At 40.2% G+C, this 27,335-nt stretch overlaps 1 protein-coding gene across 5 annotated transcripts in view; it reads right to left on the bottom strand.

The window, feature by feature from the left end:
• Positions 1-27,335, bottom strand: part of emsy (EMSY transcriptional repressor, BRCA2 interacting) — a 94,344-nt gene that overhangs the window by 22,149 nt on the left and 44,860 nt on the right. For 4 of the 5 annotated variants that reach the window (XM_072576821.1, XM_072576824.1, XM_072576825.1 and 1 more), the window contains 5 exons: positions 22,354-22,527; positions 21,325-21,538; positions 19,211-19,261; positions 10,047-10,208; positions 1,322-1,477 (listed from right to left, as the gene is read on the bottom strand). In XM_072576821.1, coding sequence (XP_072432922.1) covers positions 1,322-1,477; positions 10,047-10,208; positions 19,211-19,261; positions 21,325-21,538; positions 22,354-22,527 — 757 coding nt within the window. The remainder of the gene's footprint in view (positions 1-1,321; positions 1,478-10,046; positions 10,209-19,210; positions 19,262-21,324; positions 21,539-22,353; positions 22,528-27,335) is intronic. The other variant, XM_072576823.1, reaches the window with a different exon arrangement.

Raw genomic sequence — 27,335 nt, 5'->3', positions numbered from 1 at the left:
TTTCACTCAGTGGGCAGAATCCCTGACAGAATCTCTCTCTTTCTCGTTATTGTTCCTCAACCTAAAGGAGCTGAGAATAATTGTAGAAAGCTTATCAAATCAACTTAAAATATGGTATAAATAGCCTAAAACTGAAGAAGAACAAATACAAGTGTCTTCATCATCAGCTTTGCAACTACTCCAATATAAACTGGTACTAGATTAGATTTCAAAGTTTTTCTTTAATTCATAACAGAATGTGGGCATCACTGACTAGGTCAGCAATTATTGCCTAACCCAAATTGCTAGGAGGGCAGTTAAGACTCAACCACATTATTGTCGATCTGGATTCACATGTAGACCAGTCCAGGTACGGATTTCAGATTTCCTTCCCTTACAGAGGTTTATAAAATCATGAGCGGCACAGATAGGATAAATAGATAAAGTCTTTTCCCTGGGGTGGGGGAGTCCAGAACTAGAGGGCACAGGTTTAGGGCGAGAGGAGCAAGATATAATAAAGGGACCTAAGGGGCAACTTTTTCACACAGAGGACGGCGCATGTATGGAAGGCACTGCCAGAGGAAGTAGTGGAGGCTGGTACAATTACAACATTTAAGAGGCATCTGGATGGGTATATGAATAGGAAGGGTTCAGAGGGATAATGGACCAAGTGCTGGCAAATGAGACTAGATTAGGTTAAGATATCTGGTTGGCAAGGACGAGTTAGACTGATGGGTCTATTTCTGTGCTGTACATCTCTATGACTCTAAAAGGATAATAGTGAACCATGCGAGCTTTTGTAACGATTGACAACAGTTTCATGACCATCATTAGACTCTTAATTCCAGGTGTTTTTGTTAATAAACTCATATTCAAACCCTGGTCCCCAGAACATTACCAGAGTCTCTGGATTAATAGTTTAGTGATAATAGGAGAAAGTGAGAACTGCAGATGCTGGAGACCAGAGTCAAAAAGTGCGGTGCTGGAAAAGCACAGCCGGTCAGGCAGCAACCAAGGATTAGGACAGTCAACGTTTCGAGCATTAGCATTCCTGATGAAGAACTTATGCTCGAAACGTCGACTCTCCTACTTCTCGGATGCTGCCTGATCTGCTGTGCTTTTCCAGCACTGCACTTTTTGACATTGATAATAATAAACATCAGGTTCTCAGGCTCAGTCAACTTCTGGCACTAAGCTAAAAAAGGTGACTAAAAAAGAAAGCTATTTGCACTGCTATTCCTTTATTAAAGTCTGGAAATTAACTGATATTTATTTACCATGCATCTAAACATATTGTCATTTTCAGAAACTTCTCTTTTGACTTCAAGTAGGGGGCACTTACCAGAGTTGAAGTACTCTGAAGCTAGCTCCGAGTCAAGAGCAGTGATGGCAGGGCTTTCTGGTGACAACCTCTTTTCCTGTGTCATTTGGATTGGGACTGCCATCTGACTGAGGTCAATAGTTGGCTGCCGAGATTTAGACTCCAATTTTTCTTTACCTACACCAAATACAGAGAAATGTCCAAATCATTTTCCTTAGACCAAATTGCTCCTCACCAAAATGGAGTCAAAAACATTGCTCAGAACTTGTCTGCACTTGAACAACACCTGTAAGCATAAACATTTCAACAGGAATTAATGCTACTCCCTAGCATGAACACTGACTGATTTTTCTCACATCAGACAAGATCAGCTGAGTCAGTACAGACCAAAGAACAGTAAATATGGTTATCCATTCACTGTCATGTATAAGTCCGCAACATGGGTTTGATTAAACCACTAATGAAAACACAATGAGCTGAAGTCATGGGGATAGAGTAAATATACAATAGCAAATTTGAATAAAGTAATGGGCAAGTGATAGCTGGTACTGTACGATCTTTGACAAGGAAATTCAAACCATAGAGATTGCAGGGCAGAGACTAGTCATGACTATGCTAGTAATGGGAAACTATAATTAATACGGATGGATTTGAGATACTGGGACAATGTTCACTGGAGCAAAGAAGGTCAAGAGAAGAAATTATAAAGTTTTTCAAATTAGGAAGGTTTTTAGTATGGTGAGTGAGGAGAGACTTGCTCCTCTGTTTGGGAAGTTGATACAAGGGATCATCAATTTAACTCAAGCCCAAAATGAGAGGCACAGGAGACATTGTTTTGCACAGAGCACTAATTGCTTTGCTACAAGAAATCATTGAGGCAGAAACCCTGCATCCTTGAGAAACAAACAGAATAAATGTTTTGCAAACCAAAAAGCAAAGCTATGAAAGCAAAGTGAGGATGGCAGCAAGGTTAGTTTTGAATTTACTGCTCCAAGAACTGGTGTATATACAATGGATTAATGACCTGTGCTAAAAACATAATGGAGATGCTTCAACAAATTTGTCACCAGTCATGCCTACAATCACTGCAATGAAGAGCAGGCTACAGGCTACAATTGAAACAAAACAGAACAGAAATTGTGTTCTCTTTTGCTTCAATTCAAAACAATTCCTTCACAGAATAAAGTGTTATAGGTAATTGTAACAGTTTTTTGGCAATCAGCACTCAGTTATACCTAGCTAAAGCACCATCTTTAGGTAACTCCTTTCAGACAATGTAAAAGTTATCAGCTCTTTTAGCTCTCACCTTACCATACAACCATTGGTGTTGGCTGTTTTGAAAAGCACTAAGGTAGACAAGTTCCCAAGACCTAATGGAATTTATCCCAGAACACTGGGTTGAAGGTGGGGGGATACGGAAGGGAGGAAATCGCTCAGGCCTTGTATGAAATCTTTGTATCTGAGAATAACCAAAGTTGTTCTTTTGTTTAAGGAGGGCAACAGGGATAATCTGAAAAATTACAGGCCAGTGAGTCTTACATAAGTAGCAGGCAAATTCTTGGAAAAAGATTCTTAGGGATAGGATTTACTCACATTTGGAAAAATATGGACTTATTAGCGATAGGCACCATAGCTTTCTGCATGGGAAGTCTTTCCTCACAACCTTGATTGAGTTTGTTTTGAAGAAGTGGCAAAGATGACTGATGACAGCAGGGTGGTGGATGTTGCCTACAGGGACTTTAGCAAAGCCCCAAGTGGAAGGATGCTACAGAAGGTGAAGTCATGTGGGATTCACAGTGATTCTGTTAAGATGGATACAGAATAGCTTGGTCAAAGAAGACAAGAGTATCAGTGGAAGAGTGCTTTTCTGACTGGAGATCTGGGACCAGGGGTGTTCTGCAGGGATCAGTGCTGGGACCCCTGTTTTCTGTAATTTATATAAATGATCTGGAAAAGAATGTAGCTGGTCTGATTAGTAAGTCTGTGGATGACACAAGATTGGAGGAGCTGCTGAAAGTGGAGTGCCAGAGGATACAACAGGATATAAGCAGGTTGGAGACTTCAATGGAGAAATGGCAGATGGAATTTAATTCAGGCAAACATAAAGTGATACATTTTGTACAGTCTAATGCAGGAGGGAAGTACACAGTAAAATGGCAGAACCCTGAGGAATTACAGAGGGACCTAGGCATACATGTCCACAGTTCCCTGTAAGTGACAACACAAGTAGATAAATAAGGTGGTCAAAGAGACATATAGTATGCTTTTCTCGATTGGTTGGGGCATAGTGTATAAAAATTGGCAAGTTACATTGCAGCTGTATAGAAGTTCAGTTAGGCCACAATTGGAATATCATGCACAGTTCTGGTCACTATACGACCAAAAGATTGTGGAAGTTTTGGAGAGGGTACAGAAATGATTTACTAGGTTGTTGCGTGGTTTGGCGGGTATTAGCTATGAGGAAAGAATTGACGAACTTGGTTTGTTTTCACTTCAACATCAGAGGCTGAGGGACAACTTGATAGAAGTCTACATATTGTTGAGAGGCATGGATTGTATATCAATTACTATAGGAAATAGCTTTAAGGTTTAAAAGTTTAAAAGGAAATGTGAGAGGCAAGGCTTTTTTTTAAATTGAGCTTGGATTGCATTGCCAGAAGAGGTGGCAGAACCAGATACAACTGAAATCTTAAAAAAAGCATCTTAACAGATTCACAAGTAGGCAACGAAGAGGGGAATAGGAAGCTAAAGGGTTTTAATTTAGAAAGGCGTCTTGTGTCAGTGTGGGCTTGGTGAGCCGAAGGGCCTGTTCCTGTGCAGCATGTTTCTTTGTTCTTTCTTTATTCTGTATGTGAGGGCAAGCAAAGCAAAAGCTGCTGATCAACCAAATCTACCTAGAACTTTTACACATGGCAGTCAGAGTGATGGGTGGGAGTCTTTGAACACATTGTCAACCTGCTATTTCCTTGGGAAAAGTGCAAAACAATATGACAGAGTTAAAGGAATGAGGAAGGAGAGACACAGACACTAGGAACATGGACAAAAGAGTTGAATTCCAAAGGTGAGATGAGAGTGACTGCCCTTGATATCAGGCCATATTTGAGAGAGTGTGGCAACAAACCTAGCAAACCTAGAGACTCAATAGTGAAAATTCTCCACAGGTGTGAATAATACCTGGCACAGAGAAGATAGTTAATAGTTGTTGGAGGTCAGGTATCTCAGCTCCAGGACATCTCTAAAAGGAGTTTCTTGGGATACCATTCTAGATCTGATAATCTTCAGCTGCTTCATCAATTACCTTTCTTGTGGTCAGAAATGGAGATGTTCACTGATGATTGTACAACATTCAGCATCATTCGAAACATCTCAGACACTGATGCAGTCAATGTAAAAATGCAGTTAAGACCCAAATGATGCAAGAGACATGGGCTGACAAGTGGCAAGTAACATTCACAGCACACAAGCACCAGGCAATGACCATTTCCAACAAGAGAGATTACAACCATCGTCTCTTGACATTCAATGAACTCCCTACAGTCAACATCCTGGATGGTTACCACTGACCAGAAATTGAACCGGACTAACCACATAAAGGCCACCACAAGAATTAGGAGTTTTAATAGAAGAATTACACCTGACTCAAAACACTAAGTGCTTCTCTCTCTCCACAGATGCTCACAGATCAGCTGAGATTCTCCAGCATTGTATTTGCAATCGCATAAATATTGTGCCTCAAATACTGTGCAGGCCAGACACTAGGAGCCCTGCAGCGAGTAATTTATCACCTGGATCTCCATAGTTCAGCATAAAGGAGCCGATGACTGACATTAAATTCGCAAACATTCGCTCCCTTTATTAAAGAGTAGCAGCAGTGTCACCATCTACAGATGCAGCACAGAAATTCAACAAAGCTCCTTAGACAGCACACGCCAAACACACAGCTTCTGCCATTTAGAAAGACAAAAGCAACCGATACATGGAAACACCACCACCTACAAGTTCCCCTCCAAGCTACCTACCATCCTAACTTGGAAACAGATCACAATTCCTTCACTGCAATTGAGTCAAAATTCTAAAACTCCCTCCCTAACAACACCTACAGCAAATGGACTGCAGCAGTTCAAGAAAACACTGCACTATCACTTTCTCAAGTGCAATTAGGAATAGGCAATGAATGTTAACACAGTGAGATCCTGATCCCAGAATAAAATAAATCTTGCAAATACAAGTTCAAATTAAAATTTATTAAAGTGCCAGAGCCTAGATAGTATTGAATTCAACAATGTATGGTAATTTCCTTCATGGTCAGAGAAGGGTGTTGACGGCAGACTGTTAAATGTCACTGGATTAGTAATCCAGAAGTCCAGGCCAATGTTCTGTAGACATAGGATCAAGTCCTACAATATCAGCTGGTGAAATTGAATTCACTAAAGATCTGGGAATAAACAGTTGGCCTACTGGTGGCTATATAATCCATATTGTTTGTTGTAAAAAGGTTCAGAAATGTCCCTTTGGAAAGAAAATCTGCTGTTCTCGTCTCATCTGGCTTACATGTGACTCTAGATCCACAGCGATGTGGTTAACTCTTAACTGCTCTCTGGCAATTACAGATGGGCAACAAATGCCAACCTAGCCAGTGATACCCTCAAAAGCAAACAGAAAATATGCCTAGAGTGACACATCTCCAGCACTTTATGGCACAGCTTTTTTTTTTAAAATGACAAATGCAGGCTTGTTGGTCACAAGACCAGTTGAACTGGTTGGGAATTTGTGGGTTAATTATTGTGACCATGGAACTCTGGAGTTTCAGTTATCCAGGACATAATAGCCCAACATTCAGGATATGTTAATGGTACCTTAGCTGATGAAAGTTGTTTTGGTCACATTTTGTCTAATTCCTCATTCCTCTTGCAATTTCTCATTTATTTTGTTCTAAGTCTCCAACCATAAGGCTTTGAAGCCTCAACAACCCTCTAATTAATTCTAGATTCACTATCCTCTAAGAAGAAGATTTAAGTGGGTGACCGCTCACTCTCAGATTACACCCTTTGGTCATAGACTTTCCAACAAGAAGAAACAACCTCTTCCCATTAACCCGGTCAAGTCCCTTCTGAATCTTTAATGTTTCAGTTCAGTCTCCTCTCATCCTTCAAATGAGTACAACTCAACTTAACACTTTTCACTGACAGTCCCTCCATACCCTGCAGCAACCTTGTGAACCTTCTTTGGATCGCTCCAATGTCATTACATATTACTTAAGATATGAAGCCCAAAACTAGTCACAACATCCAAGCTATGGTCTGACTAGTGCCTTCTATAGTTTTAGCAAGACTTACCAGTATTTTTATACTCCATTCCCTTTGAAATAAAGGCCTACATTCCATATGTCTTCTCTCTTCCTCAATGACTTTAGGAGACAGTTCTTTTTGACATTCACGGACAAGGATTCCCAAATCCCTCTGTGCTGCAGCTTTCTTGATTTAAATAACTGGAAAAGTGCAAAACTTTGTACTTTCCCACAATATATTCAAAATGTCAAGTTCTTGACTGCTCACTTAACCTGTCTATATCCCTCTGTAGATTGTGTCATCTTCGTATCTTGAATTCTCAACAAGCTTTTGTGCCATCTGAAAACTTAGCAATAGCACCTTCACTTCTCTCATCAAAGTAATTAACACAGATTGAAAATGTCTGCTTTAATCCAACTGTCTCCTATGGTTAGCCAATTCTTTACCCATTCTAACAGACTATCGTTAGCACCACTGGCTCTTAAGCAATTCCAAGATGGAGGCAGAGTAGGAATCCTAAGTCAGAGCATGTCGCTCCGACCGTTTATTTTCTTTTACTTCTTTATTTCTCTTTCGTGTTTCTTTTTCCTTCTTTCTTCTGGGTGATGTCCTGAACTCCCGGCATCAGCACAGGCCCAGCGTTGCTGTCTCTCGGCAGTCCTACTTGTCCTCAGCATGCACTTCTGGTCTTGAAATGATTCCAGAGCAGTCTCCTGGTCTTGCAGAGTCAAGACCCGTCACAGATTGGAGGCAAGGTGCCAGCGTGGACTGGGTTGGGAGGACTGTTATTCTGACCTTTTTACTCTTTATTTTACTAAAATATGTTTCATGCAGTATATGTCTATGACTCTATTCATATGATCTGAAATGCTGGACTTTATTCTTCTTTATTTTTCTAAATATTATTCCCAAAGAATCTATACTTAAGAATCTGTGATTAAGTGGTGATTTGTAAACTTTTCACTGTATTCATTTGAGCACGTGACAATAAAGCTAATTCTAATAAGTAGCCTTATGTGTGGTACTTACCAGACCCTTTTGAAATCCAAATATATTAAATCTATTGTTCCTCTGACCATGCATTTTACCTTTTCAAAGAATTCCATAATAATACCAATTTCAAAACTGTCATTGTCTACCACATCCCAAGTATGATAAAAATACATTTTTTAATCAATGAGATAGCGCCACAGTTTTATTCCCAGAGTCATTACATAGAGTAACTTCTCATCATCAATTGATTTTAACTTCCATCCCAAATCATCATGTTTGCTCTCCCATGAGTTCATTGCTCTCTTATTATACCCAAACCTTGCTTTTGTGTAAACATACCATTTTCATTCCTTTCATCTTGCCATTCCACATGGACTTGCTAGTCCAATTGCACAGGTAGGTTTATCTCTGGTAAGTTCCTTGCATTGCTCCCACTTTCATGTGCCTTCTGTGCCCCAAAACTATATCCTTCTGTATCCCTGTCTGGAAAGAAATGACTTCCCAATTCACTCGCCTGTGTACCTTCAAAATCCCAACTCTCTAGCCTTAAACCCTCCAACGGCACAATATATCAGTAGCTACTGCTTTGCTCAATCTCAGCTTTCATTCCTAGCCCCAAAGAAAAGCACTGATTTCTCTCACCCAGGCTGTTCCCCAGTACTGCCCTCATCGCTGATCCTTTAAGGCTGAGGAATGCACACTTCAAAAAGGATTTGGTGGACAGCGGGGTTAGCCATCATCTGGTCTGATAGACCATTGGTTATATCCTGCTATCATCCGCTAAACTTGGTCATTATTTCATAGAATCATAGTCATACAGCACAAAACCAGATCTTTCGGTCCAACTCACCCATGCCGACCAAGTTTTCCAAAATAAATGAGACCAACTTGCCTGCATTTGGCCCACATCCCTCTAAACCTTTCCTATTCACATACTTGTCCAAATGTCTTTTAAATGTTGTAACTGTACCCGTATCACCACTTAAACTGGTAGTTCATTCCACAAAAACCACCTTCGGCGTGAAACAGTTCCACCTGGAGTCCCTTTTAAATCTTTCTCCACTCACTTTAAAAATACACCCACTAGTTTTGAACGCCCCACACCCTAGGGAAAAGACCTTGGCAATTCGTCTTACCTGTGCCTCTCATGATTTTATTAACCTCTATAAGGTCACCCTTCAATCTCCTATGCTCCAGTGAAAGAAGTCCCAGCCTATCCAGCCTCTCCTTCTAACTGGAGACCTCTAGTCCTGGCGACAGCCTAAGAAAACACTAAGATTCCTTTTTTATTGCAGACCTTCTCAAATTGCTCTCCCATCCACTCTTGCCTTTGAAATTATGTGCAAAGGGTTTCTTTGTCATCAATTTTGAGCCAGCCAATTAGAGGTCCCAGCATAGTATTAAAACTACTCTTAAGGTCACAAATGATTTTCTGCGTGACTGTGACAAAGGTAGACATTCCTTCCCTGTCACTCCTGATCTGTCTGCAGCCTTTGCATATTGACCACACCATCCTATTTAAATTCCTCTCCGCTGTCAACCAGCTGGGTGGGATTGTACTCAACTAATCCCAATACTACCTTTTCAAGAAAACTCAGAGCATCATTTACTGATGTTCCTGGCCACATACCACGACCTTTGCTGTCCTACAAAGGATATGTCCTTGGCCCCTTCCTATTTCTCAGTCACATTTAACAAGGTGATCTTCAGATCTTGTACTTGTGCCATCACTCACATTGTCTATTTTCACCTCCACAAAATTGCTCGAATAAGCCTCTGTCTCAGCTCAAACCATAGTTCATACATTTGTCACACTTTTGGCTGGCATACCAAATTCTACCCTCTGTAACCTTGAAGGCCATCCAAAAGTGCACTGCCTATGCCTTAACTTGAAACAAATGTTCCATTCTGTGCTCACTTACCTACACTGGAAGCAACATAGGGATTTTAAATTTCTCATGCCGTCAAATACTCCCATGGCATTATACCTCTAACTCAACTCTTGCAGTCCCATACCCTTTGACACATCTGCACTCCTCCAATTCAAACTTACGTGCATCCCTGATTTTAGCTGTTCTACCACTAATGGCTGCCTCAGTCCTAAGCTCTGGAATACTCTCCATCTATCTTTATATCTTGCTTTCCTCTCAAGGCATTCCTTAAAACCTATCATTTCACATCAAACATTTTGGTTATCTGACCTCACATCTCCTTTAGGTGGCTCAGTGTCACTTATATAATGTCTTTTGTGACAGGTCTTGCAATGTTTCATCAAAAGTAATATAAAAATATAAAATATTGTTTGCTAATGTTTGCTTCAACTTCCCTGTAAAAATTTGGATGGCTGAAGGGAAATTCAGTTTCCTTAAGCCTGTCAATTTTTTTAGAATGGAAGCATTTGTCCACTTCTCCACCATCACAATACTTCTCCCCACATTAAGCCAGCAGTTTAATAAAATGCACACCTGTCTGCTGGAGTTCCAGCAGTGCTTTAATGGTGGAGGTGGCTGATTGGGGTTCTCCAGAAACATCCTGGTAGATGATTGTAGGGCTGGTGTCCATGGCAACTTCATGTTCTGCCCAATCCTGGCTCCTTGATGAAATAACATGGACTACTTGCTGAGAGTCTGCAATGAAAAGCACAAATTTTATTAAAGTTGCAGTACCTCAAATCTGAACTTCTACTTTGCGAAACAAGAAGTCACATTTACAACATGATGATGTAACTGGTACACTGAAAACTTCTGCTCTTCTCTTCACACATACAGCTATAAACATCTACACATGCTTGTGCATACACACCCACATTCCCATTTGCATCGATACAGAAACACACACTCATCCTCTCATCCTCACGTAGATACACATGAACCCCCCCCCCCACAAAATATATTCACACAAGTGTGTGTACACACATGCATACATACAGATACATCCATGTACAGTCAGTTCTCCTGACTGTTCAGTTGTTACCAATAGCAGGTAAATAAACTGTGCAGACAATTCCAAGCTTGTGTTGAGTTCATTAATTTCAACTGGAGTACTTGCTTCAGCATTCAGGAGAAAAGTCAGCCAGGTTCCTGTTCAATTTTTAAAATTACAGTGTTCTAAAGAGTTAGATTACAAATTTTCTGAATCAATCTTTGATTTAGGTACATTATGACACACCTCTGGAGGAGGTGGAACTTAAAACCAGGCCTCCTGACTCAGAGGTAGGGACGTCACCACTACACCAAAAGAGTCCGCCAGGTTTCTGTTCACGATCTGTTATTTGAGGACAGGGGTTTAATTATCCTTTTGATCATATATAACATTAAAACTCATTTTGACTCTCAGAGCAGCAATAAATGTCATTGGAAATCAAGATCCCTTTGAATGAATAAATACATTTAAGGTAAAGAGATGATACAATTTAAAGTAGTTACTTGGGGGAACAGTGGACCAACACATAGGTAGTGCACTAGGTCATCAAGTTCCTAAGCCTATTCCACATCTACTTATATGAGTTCTGGATGTAAGTTTGCTCGCTGAGCTGGAAGGCTCATTTTCAGATGTTTCATCATCATACTAGGTAACATCATTAGCGAGCCTCCAGTGAAGCACTCGTGGTATGGCCTGCTTTTCACTTAAGTGCTAATCCCTTACCGGCATAAAATTCACTAAAGAGGAGGAAGACAACAACAAATTGCCTTTCCTAGACTCACTGATGACATTATCTAGTATGGTGACGAAATGTCTGAAAACAAACCTGCCAGCTCAGTGAGCAAACTTACATTCAGAATCTCAAACGGTGCTACAAATCTTCTTAAAACTCACCACTTATATCAGTTCATGACTGATCTATATTGACAAATCTCCATTTCTCTAACTTGACCAGCTTCTTAATTTCAATCATAATGGCTTAGTTCTCACTTTAAGAATAAACCACCATTTTCTGAATTTACCGTGGTTTCGTAATTCCCACTCTAAAAAATATTATTGTAATTATCAGATATGGATTTTTAAAACCATTCTTTAATGGAATCTGTGCAGTGCTGACAAAACATTCGTTGCCAAACCTCATTTTCCATTATAAAAGTGGTAGGGAGCAGTTAACTTTTACCCTTTAAACTTCAAAAGTTAGGGGAATAAAAAAAAATAGTAATCTTAAGGAATCTAACCTTGTAACCTAATCCTTTAAAAGCAGGGGTGCCTTGTGGAATAGTGGTAGTGTCCCTACCTCTGGGCCTGGAGGTCTGATTCAAGTTTTACCTGCTTGAGATTTGTAATAACATCTCTGAATAGACGGATTAGAAAATATTGATTCCTTTCAACTGACTCACTATTCAAGATGACCAAGTTGAAAACACAATACTTCTGCTCTCTCTCCATAGACTTTGACACTTTCAGCTTCTAAAAGAGCTACTTCTTTCCTAAATGTATTGAGTAAGATCATCTCCACAGCCTGCTGTTCCACAGGTCACCACCAAGTGAAATAATTTCTCCTCATGGCAGTCTGAAACTAACTATTTGTCTGGATCACCTTTCTTAGGAGACCAAATCTACACACAATACTCCAGGTGTGATGTCACCAATGCCCTGTACAACTATATAGTAAGACTTCCTTGCTCCTAATCTCAAACATTCTTGCAATGAAGGCAAACATAACATTTGGCTTCATAACTACCTGCTACGAATATATGCATATATGGAATGCTCTGCCCCAGTTGGCGGTGGAGGCCAAGTCTCTGGATACTTTCAAGAAAAAGATGGATAGAGCTCTTAAAGATAGTGGATTCGAGGGTTATGGGGATAAGGCAGGAACAGGATACTGATTGTGCATGATCAGCCATGATCATAATGAATGGTGGTGCTGGCTCAAAGGGCCGAATGGCCTACTCCTGCACCTATTGTCTAATGCTACACCTGCATGCTTCTTGCCCCCCACCTTTTCTCAGTCCCAGCCCTCAGACTCAGCACCGCCTTCTTGACCTGCAATCTTCTTCCCGACCTCTCCGCCCCCACCCCCTCTCCGGGCTATCACCCTCACCTTAACCTCCTTCCACCTATCACATTCCCAACACCCCTCCCCCAAGTCCCTCCTCCCTACCTTTTATCTTAGCCTGCTTGGCACACCCTCCTCATTCCTGAAGAAGGGCTTATGCCCAAAACGTCGATTCTCCTTCTCCCTGGATGCTGCCTGACCTGCTGCGCTTTTCCAGCAACACATTTTTAAGCATACAAGAATACCCAGGTCCTTCTGTTCATAAATCTACTCCATTTAAATGATACTTTTTTTAACCTACTGAAGCAAAACCTTTACTTATCCACGTTACGTTGCATCCATCACATATTTATCTGTTCATAACTTGTCTGAACAATCCTGAAGCCACTTTACATCCTATTCATGACTCTCACTCAAACCTCGTTTTTTGCTCCCAAACTTTAAATATTACACTATACCCTCATCCAATCATTTATACATAGTGAATAGCTAGGACGCAAGCACTGATCCCTGAGGTACTGTATTTGTCACTACTTCCAACTGAAGATGGCCCACTTATTCAGACTCTGTTTTCTGTGTGCTAACCAATTCTCAATCTACGCCAGTATATTATCATAAGTCCCATTTGCTTCGATTTTGTGCATTAAACTCTTATGTGGGATCTTATCAAAAAGGTCCGAAAATCTAAACGAATCACATGTATTATTCTCCATCATGTATTTCCCTAGTTAGAACCATAAAAATCCAGATTGCTAAACAACATTTGCCTTTCATAAATCCATAGTGACTTTAAGTAATAAAGTATCAGCTATAAGTCTCTTGTTATCACATCTCCATAACAGACTCCAGATTTTCTCTAGTACTAACAGTCAGAAAACCAGTCTATAATTCCAGGTTTTCTCCCTACCTCCTTTTTTTAAAACAGTGAGCTTACACTGGTCCCTCCCCAATCTGCCAGGACAATTCCAGAATCTATAGAACTTTGGATAATGACAACAAATGCATCCACTATTTCCATGGCTACCTCCTTTAACACCCTGGGATGCAGATTATCAAGCCCTGTCCCAATAATTTCTCCAGCACTACTTTTATTCACTAAAATCCTTCAATTCTTCTTTCCCATCAGCTCCTTACTTCCCTAGCATTTCTGGAAAGTTTTGCGTGCCTTCATCTGCGAGGACAGAACAAAAGTAATCAATTAATTGTTATGCCATTTCCTTGTTCCCCATTATCATTTATCTAATTTCAGGCTCTGGGAAGTGACAATTGCCATCACTAACCTCTCTCTTTTTATATAATTATGAAGCTCTTACCATCCACTTTTAACATTCCTTGCAAGTTTGCTGGAACACACAATTTTCCCTTTTGAATCAACTCCTTGGTTGTCCTTTGCTGAATTCTAAACTGTTCCAGGTCCTCAGACTTGCTACTGTTTTGTGTAACTTCACTGTATTTGACTTTGGATTTAATACCATACTTAACTTATTTCGTGAATCGTGTTTAGGCCCCCTTTCTTGTTGTCAAATTCAGCTATGCAATGCATGCATTGCATTTCTTATGTAATATGCCATTTAAGCCATGATGTAATCAGGGTAGCTTATGCTGCATCCGTTCCAAGGTCAATACATCCTTCGAGAATTGCATGACCAAAACTGAATGCAGCAGACGAGACTAAACACAGCTCTATAGAACTACTTCCTATCCTTTGCATGCAGTATCATCGAAGTCTAATATTCGATTCACCTTTTTGATTCCTTTATGTTCACTAAATAGAAGTAGTCTGCAATAACAAGTGATCACAATGTTCAATGGCCCACTAAAAAAAGCACTGATTCTGAGAGACATACGAGTACTTTGTAAGGCCATACAAATTTTGGCACAATACAACTACAGGACTGAATTATTTTTCACCAACTTATGATTTGATTTGATTTGATTAAGCAAATGAGGAATCAAATAATATTCTGCTTGAGTTTTTTTTTTGTTAAACACTTTTTATAAAAGGAGGAAGTCATTTAACCTAAGACAACTACGACATAGATTTATGGCTGCGTTTAAGGCTCAAGCTAATGTAAACTTCAGCTAACATCTATGCATATTAGTTTGTAAGGTTACTTTGAGCTTTAAATCTGTTTTAGACATCAACAATTACAATGGAGTTACGCATGTCTTTTTGATCTAAAAGATATTGATAGGTTTTGGAGAATACTAAGATGTACCAGTAGGAACATTTGGGATGACATTAATTACTGGGGGTGATCCTACATTCTCCAAGCAGATACACATTATTCACCGGTGCCACCTGACCTTGGTAAAGAGCTATAAAATCATTACGTTAAGATGCTATAAAATGGTTGATCTTACAAAATGATTAGCATGTCAAAGAGTAAATCAGAAGACAGTAGGAAGAGATGTCACTAAGATGGTTGTCACTTTTAAAGAAACCAAATAAGCATTAGGCACACATTACGTAGCCAACTCAGTTTAATCTTGTGCTGACCATGCATTAGTAGGCCAATGAGTTCAGAATGTCTCTGCTCACACAAGGGTAGTGACTAGCAAGGGTTAATCTGCAGTGATTCTTCATGGTTGACTGCACAAGGAAGGAAGACTGAAGGAAAACTTCAGTGGACAGAACAAAATAAATAAATCAATCAAACAAGACATGTGCACAATCAATCTGTGTTGCAAACAGCATCTTGAAATGGGTTGACTGAAAAACACTTTTTAATCAAGTACCAAAGCTTTGATACTTGTTTTGATACAATTAATAAATCCTGCAAAACCTATGAAAACAAGTACCTGGAATGTGTCTTATAACGAATTAGGACTCAAACTTTTAGACTGACTCGCTCAAACTCAGTCTATAACTATAACAGAGGGACTCTTGTAGTGGAATGTCCTTACCTCTGAGCCAGCATGCCTGATCATACAATCTCATTTGGCCCATTAAGTCACACCAACTCTCCGAAGAGCATCCCAGCCAGACCCACCCCATCCTTGTAACCTTGCATTTCCGAAGGCAGATTGACCTAGCCTGCACACACATGGGCACTATGGACAATTTAGCATGACCAATTCAGCTAATCTGCACATCTTTAGACAGTGAGGGACAGTTGGAGCACCTGGAGGAATCCCACACAGACACATGGAGAATGTGCAAACACCAAACAGACAGTCATCAGAGAATTGACTCGAACCCTGGTCCCTAGTTCTGTGTGGCAAATGCTAACCACTGAGCCACCATGCCACCCCACAAGTTTGAATCTCACCACACATCTGAACAGATTGATTAAGAATACCTATAATTATTTTAGTTCTAACTGAAGTGAATCCCCAAATCCTAATTTTAATAACTATTATTAAAATCATCCTAGTTTCATTTCTTGATGAAAATTCTAACATCTTTCAATACAATAGTTCAACTAGGTACTCTGACCTTACCACACAAAACATGAATATTACACCTTGCACTCTTCAAAATACCCCAGAGTCTTAACAATTGAGAACATAGAACAATAGAGCACAGGAATGAGCCCTTTGCCCACAAAGTTGTGCCAAACATGATTTCAAAATTAAACACTAATCCCTTCTGCCTGCCCTTGGTCCATAACCCCCCATTCCGTGCTTATCTAAAGTCTCTTAAATGCCCCTATCGTATCTGTCTCCAACCCTGGTAACGTATCCCATCGCTCTAAAACATTTTCCCCTCAGATCTCCTTTGAACTTTCCCCCTCACACCTTAAATGCATGCACCCTGGTTTCAGACATTTCAACACTGGGAAAAAGATTCTGATCATCAACCCTATCTATCCATCTCATAATTTTATAGACTTCTATCAAGTCTCCCCTCCAGTGAAAACACCCTGAGTTTTTCCAGCCTCTCCTTACACAGCTCATACCCTTCTATCCAGGCAGCATCCTGGTAAACCTCTCCTGCACCCTGTCCAAAGCACCACATCCTTCCTGTAATGTGGCAACCAGAATTGAACACAATACTCTTAAGTGTGGCCTAACCAAAGTCTTATTAAGCTGCGACAGCACATCCTGACTCTTGTACTCCATTCTCTGAACAATAAAAGGCAGACATGCCATACGTCTTCCTTACCACCCTATCTACTTGCATGGCCACTTTCAAGGAACTATCGACATGAACCCCAAGATCTCTCTGTACATCAATGCCATTCAGGGTTCTGCCATTAACTTTTCCTTAACATTTGATCTCCCAAAGTGCAACACCTCACACTTCCCTGGATAAAACTCCATTTGCCATTTCTACACCTATATCTGCAACTACTCTATATCCTGCTGTATCCTTTGACAACCCTCTGCACTATCCACAATGAGTCATTCATTGTCATAATGTAGGGAAGCGAAGCAAATATGCACACGGCGAAGCTAGCAAACAGCAATAAGATATCTATTTCAGTGATGTCGACTGAGGGATAAATATTCATCTGCATTGAGGAGAGAACATAACTGTTTTTTCATTCATTTGAGGGGGAGTCAGAAGCCTGGTTTAATGTTAAGAATGACACCTCTAGTACCACACTAAAACATCAAATAGGCTAGAGGTCTCATGAATAGAGACTGAACTCTCAACCGCTGTGTCATAACTATGAGGCTTCAGAGATCTGTGCCATGACATCCAAGCCACTCATCACCCTGACTTGGAAATTTATTATCATCCTTTCAGTGTCACTATTTCAGAATCCTAGAACACCCTCGATAATGGCATTGTCAGACTGCTTAGACCAAATGGGTTGCAGAGTGCAACGTGGCAGCTCACAACCTTCTCAAGGGCAACTAGAGATAGGCAATAAATGTTGACCCAGACAGATACATCCAAAATGAATTCCAAGTTATTACAAAATAGTTAAATTGCTTTCCTTTATTGCGTACCAAACCTGCCTATCTATGTCTCCCAAAAAAGTCAACTCCTCCATCCGATCTGTGATTAATAACATAACTGAGAACAACTACCATGTTCAAGACTGCATGGGAGTAGTGCCTTTCTGCTAAATACAGGTTGACTATGATTTTTCCCCTCAGTCAGATTTGAAGACTTGTGGTATGGGTCCAGCACATAGGAAACATCTGCTGCAGGGCAGCAATTTAATCATGCGTCAATGTCTTCTGAGGATGAGTGAAGATAACTGGGAAGAAACCCCTCTAGTGATGGAAGGATAGATGTATGGAGAAGAACAGCTCTGTTGAAAACGTTTAAATATTTTTCTTCACGTATCAGCAGATTAAAAAATTGTTTTCTCCATCAAAATCCTTTGATGCCCCTTCAAATATAGATTTTTCTAAGATAAAGGAACAAGTTACTTAGCACTCTCAGCTCATCTCTTCCAATTACTGGAATTGCTGCCACCTAAATTAAAGTGACAAAGAAAGTTTGATCCTGTAGGATTCTAATTTAAGTATTTAAAACCAATTGTCTCTGAGACATTGATAAGTTTCAGCTCAGCAATCACAAAGGGATTCTACTCCACAGATGTAATTAGTCAACCTGCCTCTTGGATGAAGATCAAGACCTGGCTTTGGAGGCACATAATAATGAGTCTACCCTGCAATAATAAACGAGCTTATAGTGTATTATATTGGCCTATTATATCTGCAAATTCCATATTAAAGGTTTATCTATTCATTCACAGGATGTGGTAGGCATCACAACATTTATCGTCCATAAGGCAGTTAACAGTCGACCACTTTACTGTAGGTCTGGAGTCTCACGTTGGTTTGACTAGTTACAGAAAACAGATTTCCTTCCCTAATAGACATCAGTGAACCAAATGAGTTTTTCCTGACAACAATTTCATGACTATCATTAGAGTCTTAATTCCAGATTTTTACTGAATTCAAATTCCAACTTCCACCATATTCGAAGTTGGGCCCACAGAATATTAACAGGGTCTCTGCATGAATAGACTTTTAATAATACCACTAATCTATTGCCACACATTAGCAAAAAATTCTTAAAACCTAACAATAACTAAACGGAACTCGAGGCACTGCAGAGAAGGTTAAGTGCAGGGACAGAACATGCCTGTCCTCTTGAAAGCCAGCACTCCATTTAAAAATAATACAGACTAGTATAGGTATCTGGCACAAAAATAATGTAAACTAAATTTCAACAAGTCACTAACAACTCACAGATATCACGTATGACTGATCAGATTGAAATGCTTTACTCACACCAGTGGTTAATATCAAGAATAAAGCTTCACTGTATCATTCTAAATTAATCAAAAAACTTTGCTCTTTAAAAGCTGTTCTCATTTATATGAACTCATCCTGTCAGAAATGTTTAATACACATGTATGTGCACATAGAGTCACTGTTTTCAGCACTGCGAGAACATTGAACTGCATCAATTTAATCAAAACAATTTCATTGGAAGGGGAGTAAGGTATGAAAACATGGAAAACAAGGAAATGGTATAGGAATACTGCAATAGTCCTTTCAATTAAAAATAATTCCATAGGATGAGGTGAAATGGATGATACCTTATAATCAAAAGATAAAACTAAAAGGAGGGAGCAGATACAAAATACAAAATGTTGTGAATGACATCCCATGTAGACTTACAAGTGGTCAGTTTTAAAAATGCAACAGGGACGGCACAATATCTGGACTTACTCAAATAATTATTTCGGGTTTTCTGTATCTCGATGTACGATCTGCTTTTGCCTAGTGTGACAATTAAGACAAAACAACAAGCAGGGGTTAAGGAAGACCACAAAGCTTTGCATTTAAAAATGGCACCTCAACAAAGTATATTTCAAATCTATAATGCACTCAACCTTTACTTTATTCATTGATTATAAAGCTAAATATCCTGATCAATACTGAAAACGGTTCTGCAACATGAACAAAGACAGCTTGTCACACATCAAACAACAGTGCACTCTGTTCCACTGGATCATATGTTGAGCCTGGTCTTGTACAATCCTTCATTTAGCTACAAAAACATCCCATTAACTTCTTAAAACAATGCCTGCCTTTCACATGACCTTGTAGACTTGAGGAATTCTGAGATGAGAGAGGAGACAACCTTTGCCAATTCTGTTGTCACCTACCACTGGGAGGTGTATAGGGATATACATAGTAGTACTTGCACTAATTTTGCATCCTAGAAGCCTTCACCTAGTGCTAATAATCCAGGAGAGAGGTGGTCACACAGAGCAAACAAAATGTCATGGCTCCATTCAGCATCTTTCATAATGGCAAGGTAGGGACGGGGAAATACTCAGGCATGCCATTGACAACCACTCTGCAACACGGCTTGTTGATATACTAATACACCAAACAATAATGATAAATATTGGCTGAAACAAGTTCGTACAAGATACAATGTGAGAAATACTCTTGACTATGTGCAAAAAGAAATCAGCCTTTCTCTCCTAGAAAACGTACACAAAAAATTATCAGGAGGAAAGTGGATAATAATTTCTAAAATGAGAGACACTATAATAAAAGCAGGAACTTGATGACCAAATCTCCAAATCAACATCTAGCTAGATCACAAAATCAAGTTTGGACTTTTTATCATCTGCATTTAGTTTAAGCATGTTGATTTATCTATAAGTTATTTTGCAATCTGTAAATTTAACACATTATGGAGTTCAGCTTATTGCTCACACGCACACGCTGGCACATTCAAAACAAGACATGGACATTTTCCATCTAGATAAATGGGGGAAAAAAGACTGAACAACCATGGCCTGATAACAAAATGGACAGAAAAGGCTTGAAATACTCATCAGGTTAGGCAGCGTCAGTGGAGATAGAACACTTCATGCATGTGTTCTGATAAAAGGTCAAACAGAAAGATAAACTCTATTCCTCACCACAGGGACTGACTAGCCTGAATACCTATTTCAGATTTCCAAAATATTTGCTTTTATATCTGACAACAGAAATTCCAGTTACTTGTGTCTGTGATTAGAAAAAATGACTACATGCAGTTTTATTGTTAGGCTAAGTGTTAATTAAAACACAGACAAACACCTAATTTGAGGCAGGGCAGAAACAAGAAACACAAGAAATTTGTAGGAAAATGCTACACATTCACTATTTCTTGAAAATAGAATAATGTGTGGTCTGTGAACTGAGAGAAAATGAAATCACCTATTCCCAGTCAGAAAAAGGGTTGAACTGACTGAATAAAAGATTCACTGAATAAGAAGAATTGGCTGTGAGTTACAGAAGTTGAATAATCAAATTATCTTAGTGATGTATCCCTGATTTCTGTTGGCATTTTAATGATTCCCTGCTTGCAGCCATCACCAACCACAACTTATCCGATGAGAAAGAGTTGAGTAGCATAGCAGCCATTTACTTACGCATGATTTAATTCAAACAGACACAAACAAGACTGCATTTTAAGTTATAAAAATACAACTGATGCCAACTGGAATAAACTTATTGTCCTTTGCTTTCCCTTTCAATAATTCAAGGTTCATGCACACCCTATGTTCCTGCCTTGGGATTTTGTACCCAGCTTAATTTGAGAGAGAAGAGTACTAGAATGGGAAGACACACATTTAAGTATTACCACTGTATATTTTTATGAAAATGACAAAAAATATTAAGTCTGTTGTTCATATTTCAGCTCCAATTCTTCTGAAGTTTAATGTTCCTTCCTTGCATAACTTATTAGATGCATACTCAAGCATTTGAAACTATATTCAATCCCTCACCCTGCAAATTTGAAAAAACATAAAAGATGCAAGCATTTTGAGAGTTTGTACCATGAGAGATTTGTACGGAGTCACTCGAGGAACCACTCCCACTGCTGCCCTCAGCATAGGATTGTGCATCGTCCTTCAGACTGCCTTCTTGTCCAGATAAACTGCTTCCCTCCGTGACCCTTGAGACCTGCTGCAGAGTTTCACTCACCAGCTGACGAGTCTGTTCACTCACCATTGTGGCCTGGAAAGCCACAGGCTTTGGTTTAATCAGAACCTGTATTGCAAGTGAAAAGTATTCTTTGTTATTACGGTTGTCACAGACCATTAAAACTTAGCAATTAACAGGAAGATATTGAAGGTGAAGGAGGATTTTAAACTCAAGTCCTGGCTGATCACCTGTATTAAGATACTCAAATTTAATCTTCAAACAGGGTTTCAATAGTTGGTTTACATCAGAATACATTGTGTATAATTTTATGCATTGAAATACAAAGCAAACAAACTTTTACATGCCCACTCAACATTCCAAATAGTTTCCCACATTTGATTCAAGATGAAAACGCACCACGTCTCCAATGATTTGCTTTTCCATATATGGGACAGTTCCAAAATGGGGGAAAACAACCCTCCTCCAATCTCAATGCCAGGCTCAGATATATTTGACCAAGATTGTAACTTTCTCCTTGCTAATATGATGCCCAACACTAAGGTTGTGTTACTTTAACCCAACTCGTTGGCATGGATAAGTTGGACTGAAGGATCAGTTTTACGACTAAGTAAAAAGTCAAGTTGTGTTTCCTCAGTGATGAACAATAGTAAATGACAATCTGGGTGTGACAAACATAGCAAAAATGCCATAGTTAAACAAAATAAAATGCTTATACGTACACATATTAATACCCCGAGGGGTAAAAAGTAAATCTGTGAAAATGAGAGAGACAGAAATAGTGGTAGTGTTCAAATCAAATAAATCAAATAGAACCTAAGAAAGACCAGACTAAGAGAGCAAGTTAAAGACTTCAGAAGGCATCACCCTTCAACCACCAGCATTTCCTGTTTTTTATTTCTTCAGCTTTAGAACCCACTCACCTGCGTTTTCCCTTGCTGTCCGTAGAGAATTTTGGTGGGGATGATTTTTGTGGTGGGTTGTACTGACGAACCCACCCCTTTTGGTTGAGCCACAATCATTTTAGTAATGGGTCTTGTTGCAGTGATAATTGCTGGTTTTGTCCCTGCAGGTACTGCCTGAATGGTCTTTTCACCCTAGCAGGCAGATTTAAAGGGAGAAGTGGGGAAAAATATACAAGTAAATGCTCTGAGAGTTAAAGCACAATTTTTCAAGTCAAATTCAGTACACAAACAGGCACAAAAATTCTTTGCCCTGAAAAAATCAACTTGATAATTAATATAGAACAGACTCAGCTATACATTTAAAGCTTGCAAAATTATCTTGGCACTTAAATTATTTGCTTAACGCACATTCAACCCAGTCTTAGTCAAATGTAACAAAACAATTTTACAACTTCTGCTACAGCAAAACCGTGGGGGTGGGAATTCAAAATAGAAATGGGGAGAGTGTGGGTTCAACGTGTTGCCTTTAGACATGTAGCAGCAATATGCACAGAGCATCTTGCATTCGTAGGAACATGCAGGACTTGATAAGGAGCAATAAGGAGGCAGGGGCTCTTGTCGACAATAGAAGGGGTGGTGAGAAACTTAAAAACAATTAGGAAAGCGAACAGGGGGCATGAAGAAACACAGGTGTGTAAGATTAGGGAGAATCAGAAGATAGGCAAGAAGTATATTAAGGGGAAACAGATGACCAAGGAAAGAATTGGGCCTATTAAGGACCTAAGGGCAAACTACATGTGGAGCCAGTAGACTTTGGCAGGGTGTCACATCAATCTTTACTCAGGAGAAGGAATATTTCAGTACAGAATTTTTGGTAGGGACTGAGGTGTTCTTGAGCAGATTGACATAGGGAGAGAGGAGATATTGGCAGTTTTGTAGGCTTAAAGGTGGACAAATCCCCAGGTCCAATGAGTTGCATCCCAGGCTATGTTGGAGGTGAAGGAAGGATTTCAGGTCTAACCCAAATTTGTGATTCACCTCTGGCCACAGGGGAGGTGCCAGAAGAATGAAAGAGAGGTAATGTGGTACCACCTTCCAAGAATGGTGGTGGGATAAATCAGGGAATTACGGGCAGTAGGTCTCACAACAGATATATGGAAACTGTTGGAAAAAATTCTAAAGGAGAAAACTAATTTCTGCTTGGAGAATCATGGGATAGTCAAGCAATGGCTTCATCAAAAAGGGGTCATGCCTTTAAGGTTTTTGAGGTAAATCAGCTGTGTTGATGAGGGCAGTGCAATTAAAGTAGTTTATATGAATTTTAGTAAAATCTTTGATGAGGTCCCATATGGGAAACTGATATAAAAGGTAAAAGCACATTGGATCCAGTGCAACTTGGTAAGATGCACCCAAAATTAGCTTGGGGGGCGCAGGAGACTACGAAAAGGAGGTGATGGCCTAGTGGTATTTTTGCTAGGCTATTAATCCAGATACCTAGCTAATGTTCTGGAGACCTGTTTCAAATCCTGCCAGGGGCAATAAATAAAAATCTGGAATTAAGAATTTACTGTTGAGCATGAAACCATTGTTCATTATCAGAAAAACTCATCTGGTTCACTACTGCCCTTTAGGAAAGAAAACTGCCACCCTCTTCTGGTCTGGCCTACATGTGACTCTAGATCCAAAGCAATGTGACTGACTTTCAACTGCCCTCTGAAATGATCTAGTAAGGCACTCAGTTATCAGTCACTACATATCTCAACAAAGAAATTAAACTGGCATCAACCCAACCATCGGAAAAGACAATGGCAGAAACAGCCCTGTCAACCCTGCAACGTTCTCCTGATTTGCATATGGGGCTAGTGCCAAACCTGGGAGAGCTGTCTCACAGCTGTTAAGCATCAACCTGATATAGTCATATTCACAGAATTACACATTATAGAAAATGTCCCAGGCACCATCACCACCATCCCTGGATATGTCCTGTCCCATTGGCAGGACAAACGTGGCAGAGGTGATGGCACAGTGGTACACAGTCAGGAAGGTGTTGAGTCTTGACATTGACTAAATCGATTCCCACATTGAGAATGGCACTTTGAATAGATGTAGCATCTCAACACTGGGCATGCACAAGGTGCTGTGGGCCATCAACAGCAGCAGAATTGTAGGCAAAAATGAGGACTGCAGATGCTGGAAACCAGAGTTTAGATTAGAATGGTGCTGAAAAAGCACAGCAAGTCAAGCAGCATCCGAGGAGCAGGAAAATCGAAGTTTCAGGCAAAAGCCCTTCATCAGGATTCCCAATGAAGGGCTTTTGCCCGAAACATCGATTTTCCTGCTCCTCGGATGCTGCCTGACCTGCTGTGCTTTTCCAGCACCACTCTAACCAAAAAAAAAGCAGCAGAATTGTACTCTAGCACAACTTGCAGCCTCATAACCTGGCATATCCACCACTCAATCAATACCATCAACCCTGGTTCAATGGACAGTGCATTAGGGCATGCCAGGAACAGCACCAGGAAATCTAAAAATGAGGTGTCATCCTGGTGAAGCTGCCAAACAGGACTATTTGCATGTCAAACAACCTAAGCAGCAAGTGACAAGTCCCACAACCAATGGATCAGATCTACACTCTGCAATTCTGTCACATCCAGTCATGATTGGCAGTAGGCAATTAAACAATTCACTGGAGGTGGTGGCTCTACAAATATTCTCATCTTCAAATGATGGAAAAGCCCAATATATCAGTGTTGAAGCATTTGCAGCGATCTTCAACCAGAATTTCTGAGTGGATGTCAGCCTCCTCCTGGGCTTCCCAGCATTACACAAACCAATCTTCAATCAATTCAATTTACTCCACTTGATTTCAAACAATCGTTGGAGGCACTGGATACTGCATGACTATGGGCCTTGATAACATTCTGGCACAGTTCCAAAGATTTGAGCTCCAGAACTTACCAAGCTGCTCTAGTATAGCTACAACACTGATATCTACCAGACAACGTGGAAAATTGCCCAGGCACGTTCACAAAAAGCAGGACAAATCCAATCCAACTCAACCAATGAACTCCCCGATAGGCTACTCTTGAGCATCAGTAAAATGCATCAGTCAAATGTTGGAAGGTGTCATCAAGTGCTATCCAACAGCACCTGCTCAGCAATACCCAGTTTGAGTTCGCCTGGGCCACTCTGCTCCTGTCCTCATTGCAACCTTGGTTCAAACATGGATAAAAGAGCTGAATTCCAGAGGTGAGGTAATTCCAGTGGCAGCCCTTGACATCAAGAAGATATTCAACCAGGCATGGCATCAAGGAGTCCTATCAAATTTGGAATCAATACAGCAAGCTCTCTGCTGGTTGAAGTCAAACCTGACAGAGAAGATAGTTGTTATTGTTGATCACTCATCTGAGCTTCAGGTCATCTCGCATGAGTTCCTCTGGACAGCATTCTAGACCAAACCATCTTCCACTGCTTCATCGATGACCTTCACTCCATCATAAAGGTCAGAAGTGGGAATGTTCGCCAATGCTCAGCACCATTCATGACTCCTCAGATACTGAAGCAGTCCATGTTCAAATACAACAAGATTTGGAAAATTTCTGAGCTTGGCCTTACAATGCGACAACTAACATTCACGCCACAAAAATGCCAGGCAGTGACCATCTCCCATAACAGATGATCTATACGTTGGCCCTCTATGTTCAATAATGTTACAATCACTAAATCCCCCACTATCAACATCCCAGGGGTTACCATTGACCAGAAACTCAACTGGATTTGCCACATAAGCACAGCAGCTGTAACAGAGGCTAGAATACTGCAGGGAGTAACTCACCACCTGACTGCCCAAAGTCTTTCCATCATCATCAAGGCACAAGTCAGGAGTGTGATGGAATACTCCCCACTTTCCTGAATGGGTGCAGCTTCAACAATATTCAAGAAACCCGACACATTCCAGGACAAAACAGCCCACTTGATTGACACCACATCCACAAACGTCGAGTCCCTCCACCACCAATACTCAGGAGCAGCAGTTTGTACTACTGACAAGATGCAGTGCAGAAATTCACCAAAGATCCTTAAACAACACCTCACAAACCCATAACCACTTCCATCTAGAAAGAGAAGGACAGCAGATACACGGGAACACCACCATCTGCAAGTTCCCCTCCAAGCCACTCACCATTCAGATATGGAAATATATTACCATTCCTTCACTGTCATTCTGTTAAAATCTTGGAATTCTGTGCTTAATGGCAATATAGGTCAATGTGTAGCACATAGACTGCATTGGTCAAGAACGCAGTTCACCACCACCTCCTTAAGGGCAATAAATACTGGCTAAGCCAGCGACACCCATGTCTCACAAATGAAAGAGAAGGTGATGGAGAAGGCGGTGTGTGCCTGGAGGATGGTGTCAAGTGGCATAACACAGGGATCAGTTCTGGGTCCTTTATTCTACTTATACCTGTAAAAGATACAGATGAGAATGTGGGGGTGATGATAAGTAGGTTTGTAGATGACAAAGATTGGCCAGGTGGTGAATAGTGAGGAAGAAGGTCTCAGGTTGCAGGGAGATATAGACAGGTTGGTCAGATGGGCAAATCTGTGACAGACAGAAATTAACCCTGTAAAAAGTTAGCTGATGCACTTGGAAGAACTAACAGGACAAGGAAGTACTCTATGAATGGCAGGATACTAGGAAGCTCAGAGAAAGGGAGGGGCGGGGGGGCAGATCGTGGGGTGTTTGTCCACAAACATAAATTATCTGGATGTCAGCATAAGATGTATAGTTAGTAAGTTTGCAGATGACATCAAAATTGTAGGTGTAGTGGACAGCAAAGAATGTTCCCTCAGATTACAATGGGATATTGATCAGATGAGTCAATTGGCTGAGAAGAGGCTGATGGAATTTAATTTAGATAAATGAAAGATGTTGTATTTTGGGAAAGCAAATCTTAGCAGGACGTATACACTTAATGGTAAGGTCCTAGGGAGTG

The sequence above is a fragment of the Chiloscyllium punctatum genome, chromosome 9 (assembly GCF_047496795.1).
Source record: "Chiloscyllium punctatum isolate Juve2018m chromosome 9, sChiPun1.3, whole genome shotgun sequence".
In the NCBI taxonomy this organism is placed as follows: Eukaryota; Metazoa; Chordata; class Chondrichthyes; order Orectolobiformes; family Hemiscylliidae; genus Chiloscyllium; species Chiloscyllium punctatum.
The sequence above is the reverse complement of the archived record's forward strand: the minus strand, read 5'-3'. Positions and strand labels throughout refer to the sequence as shown.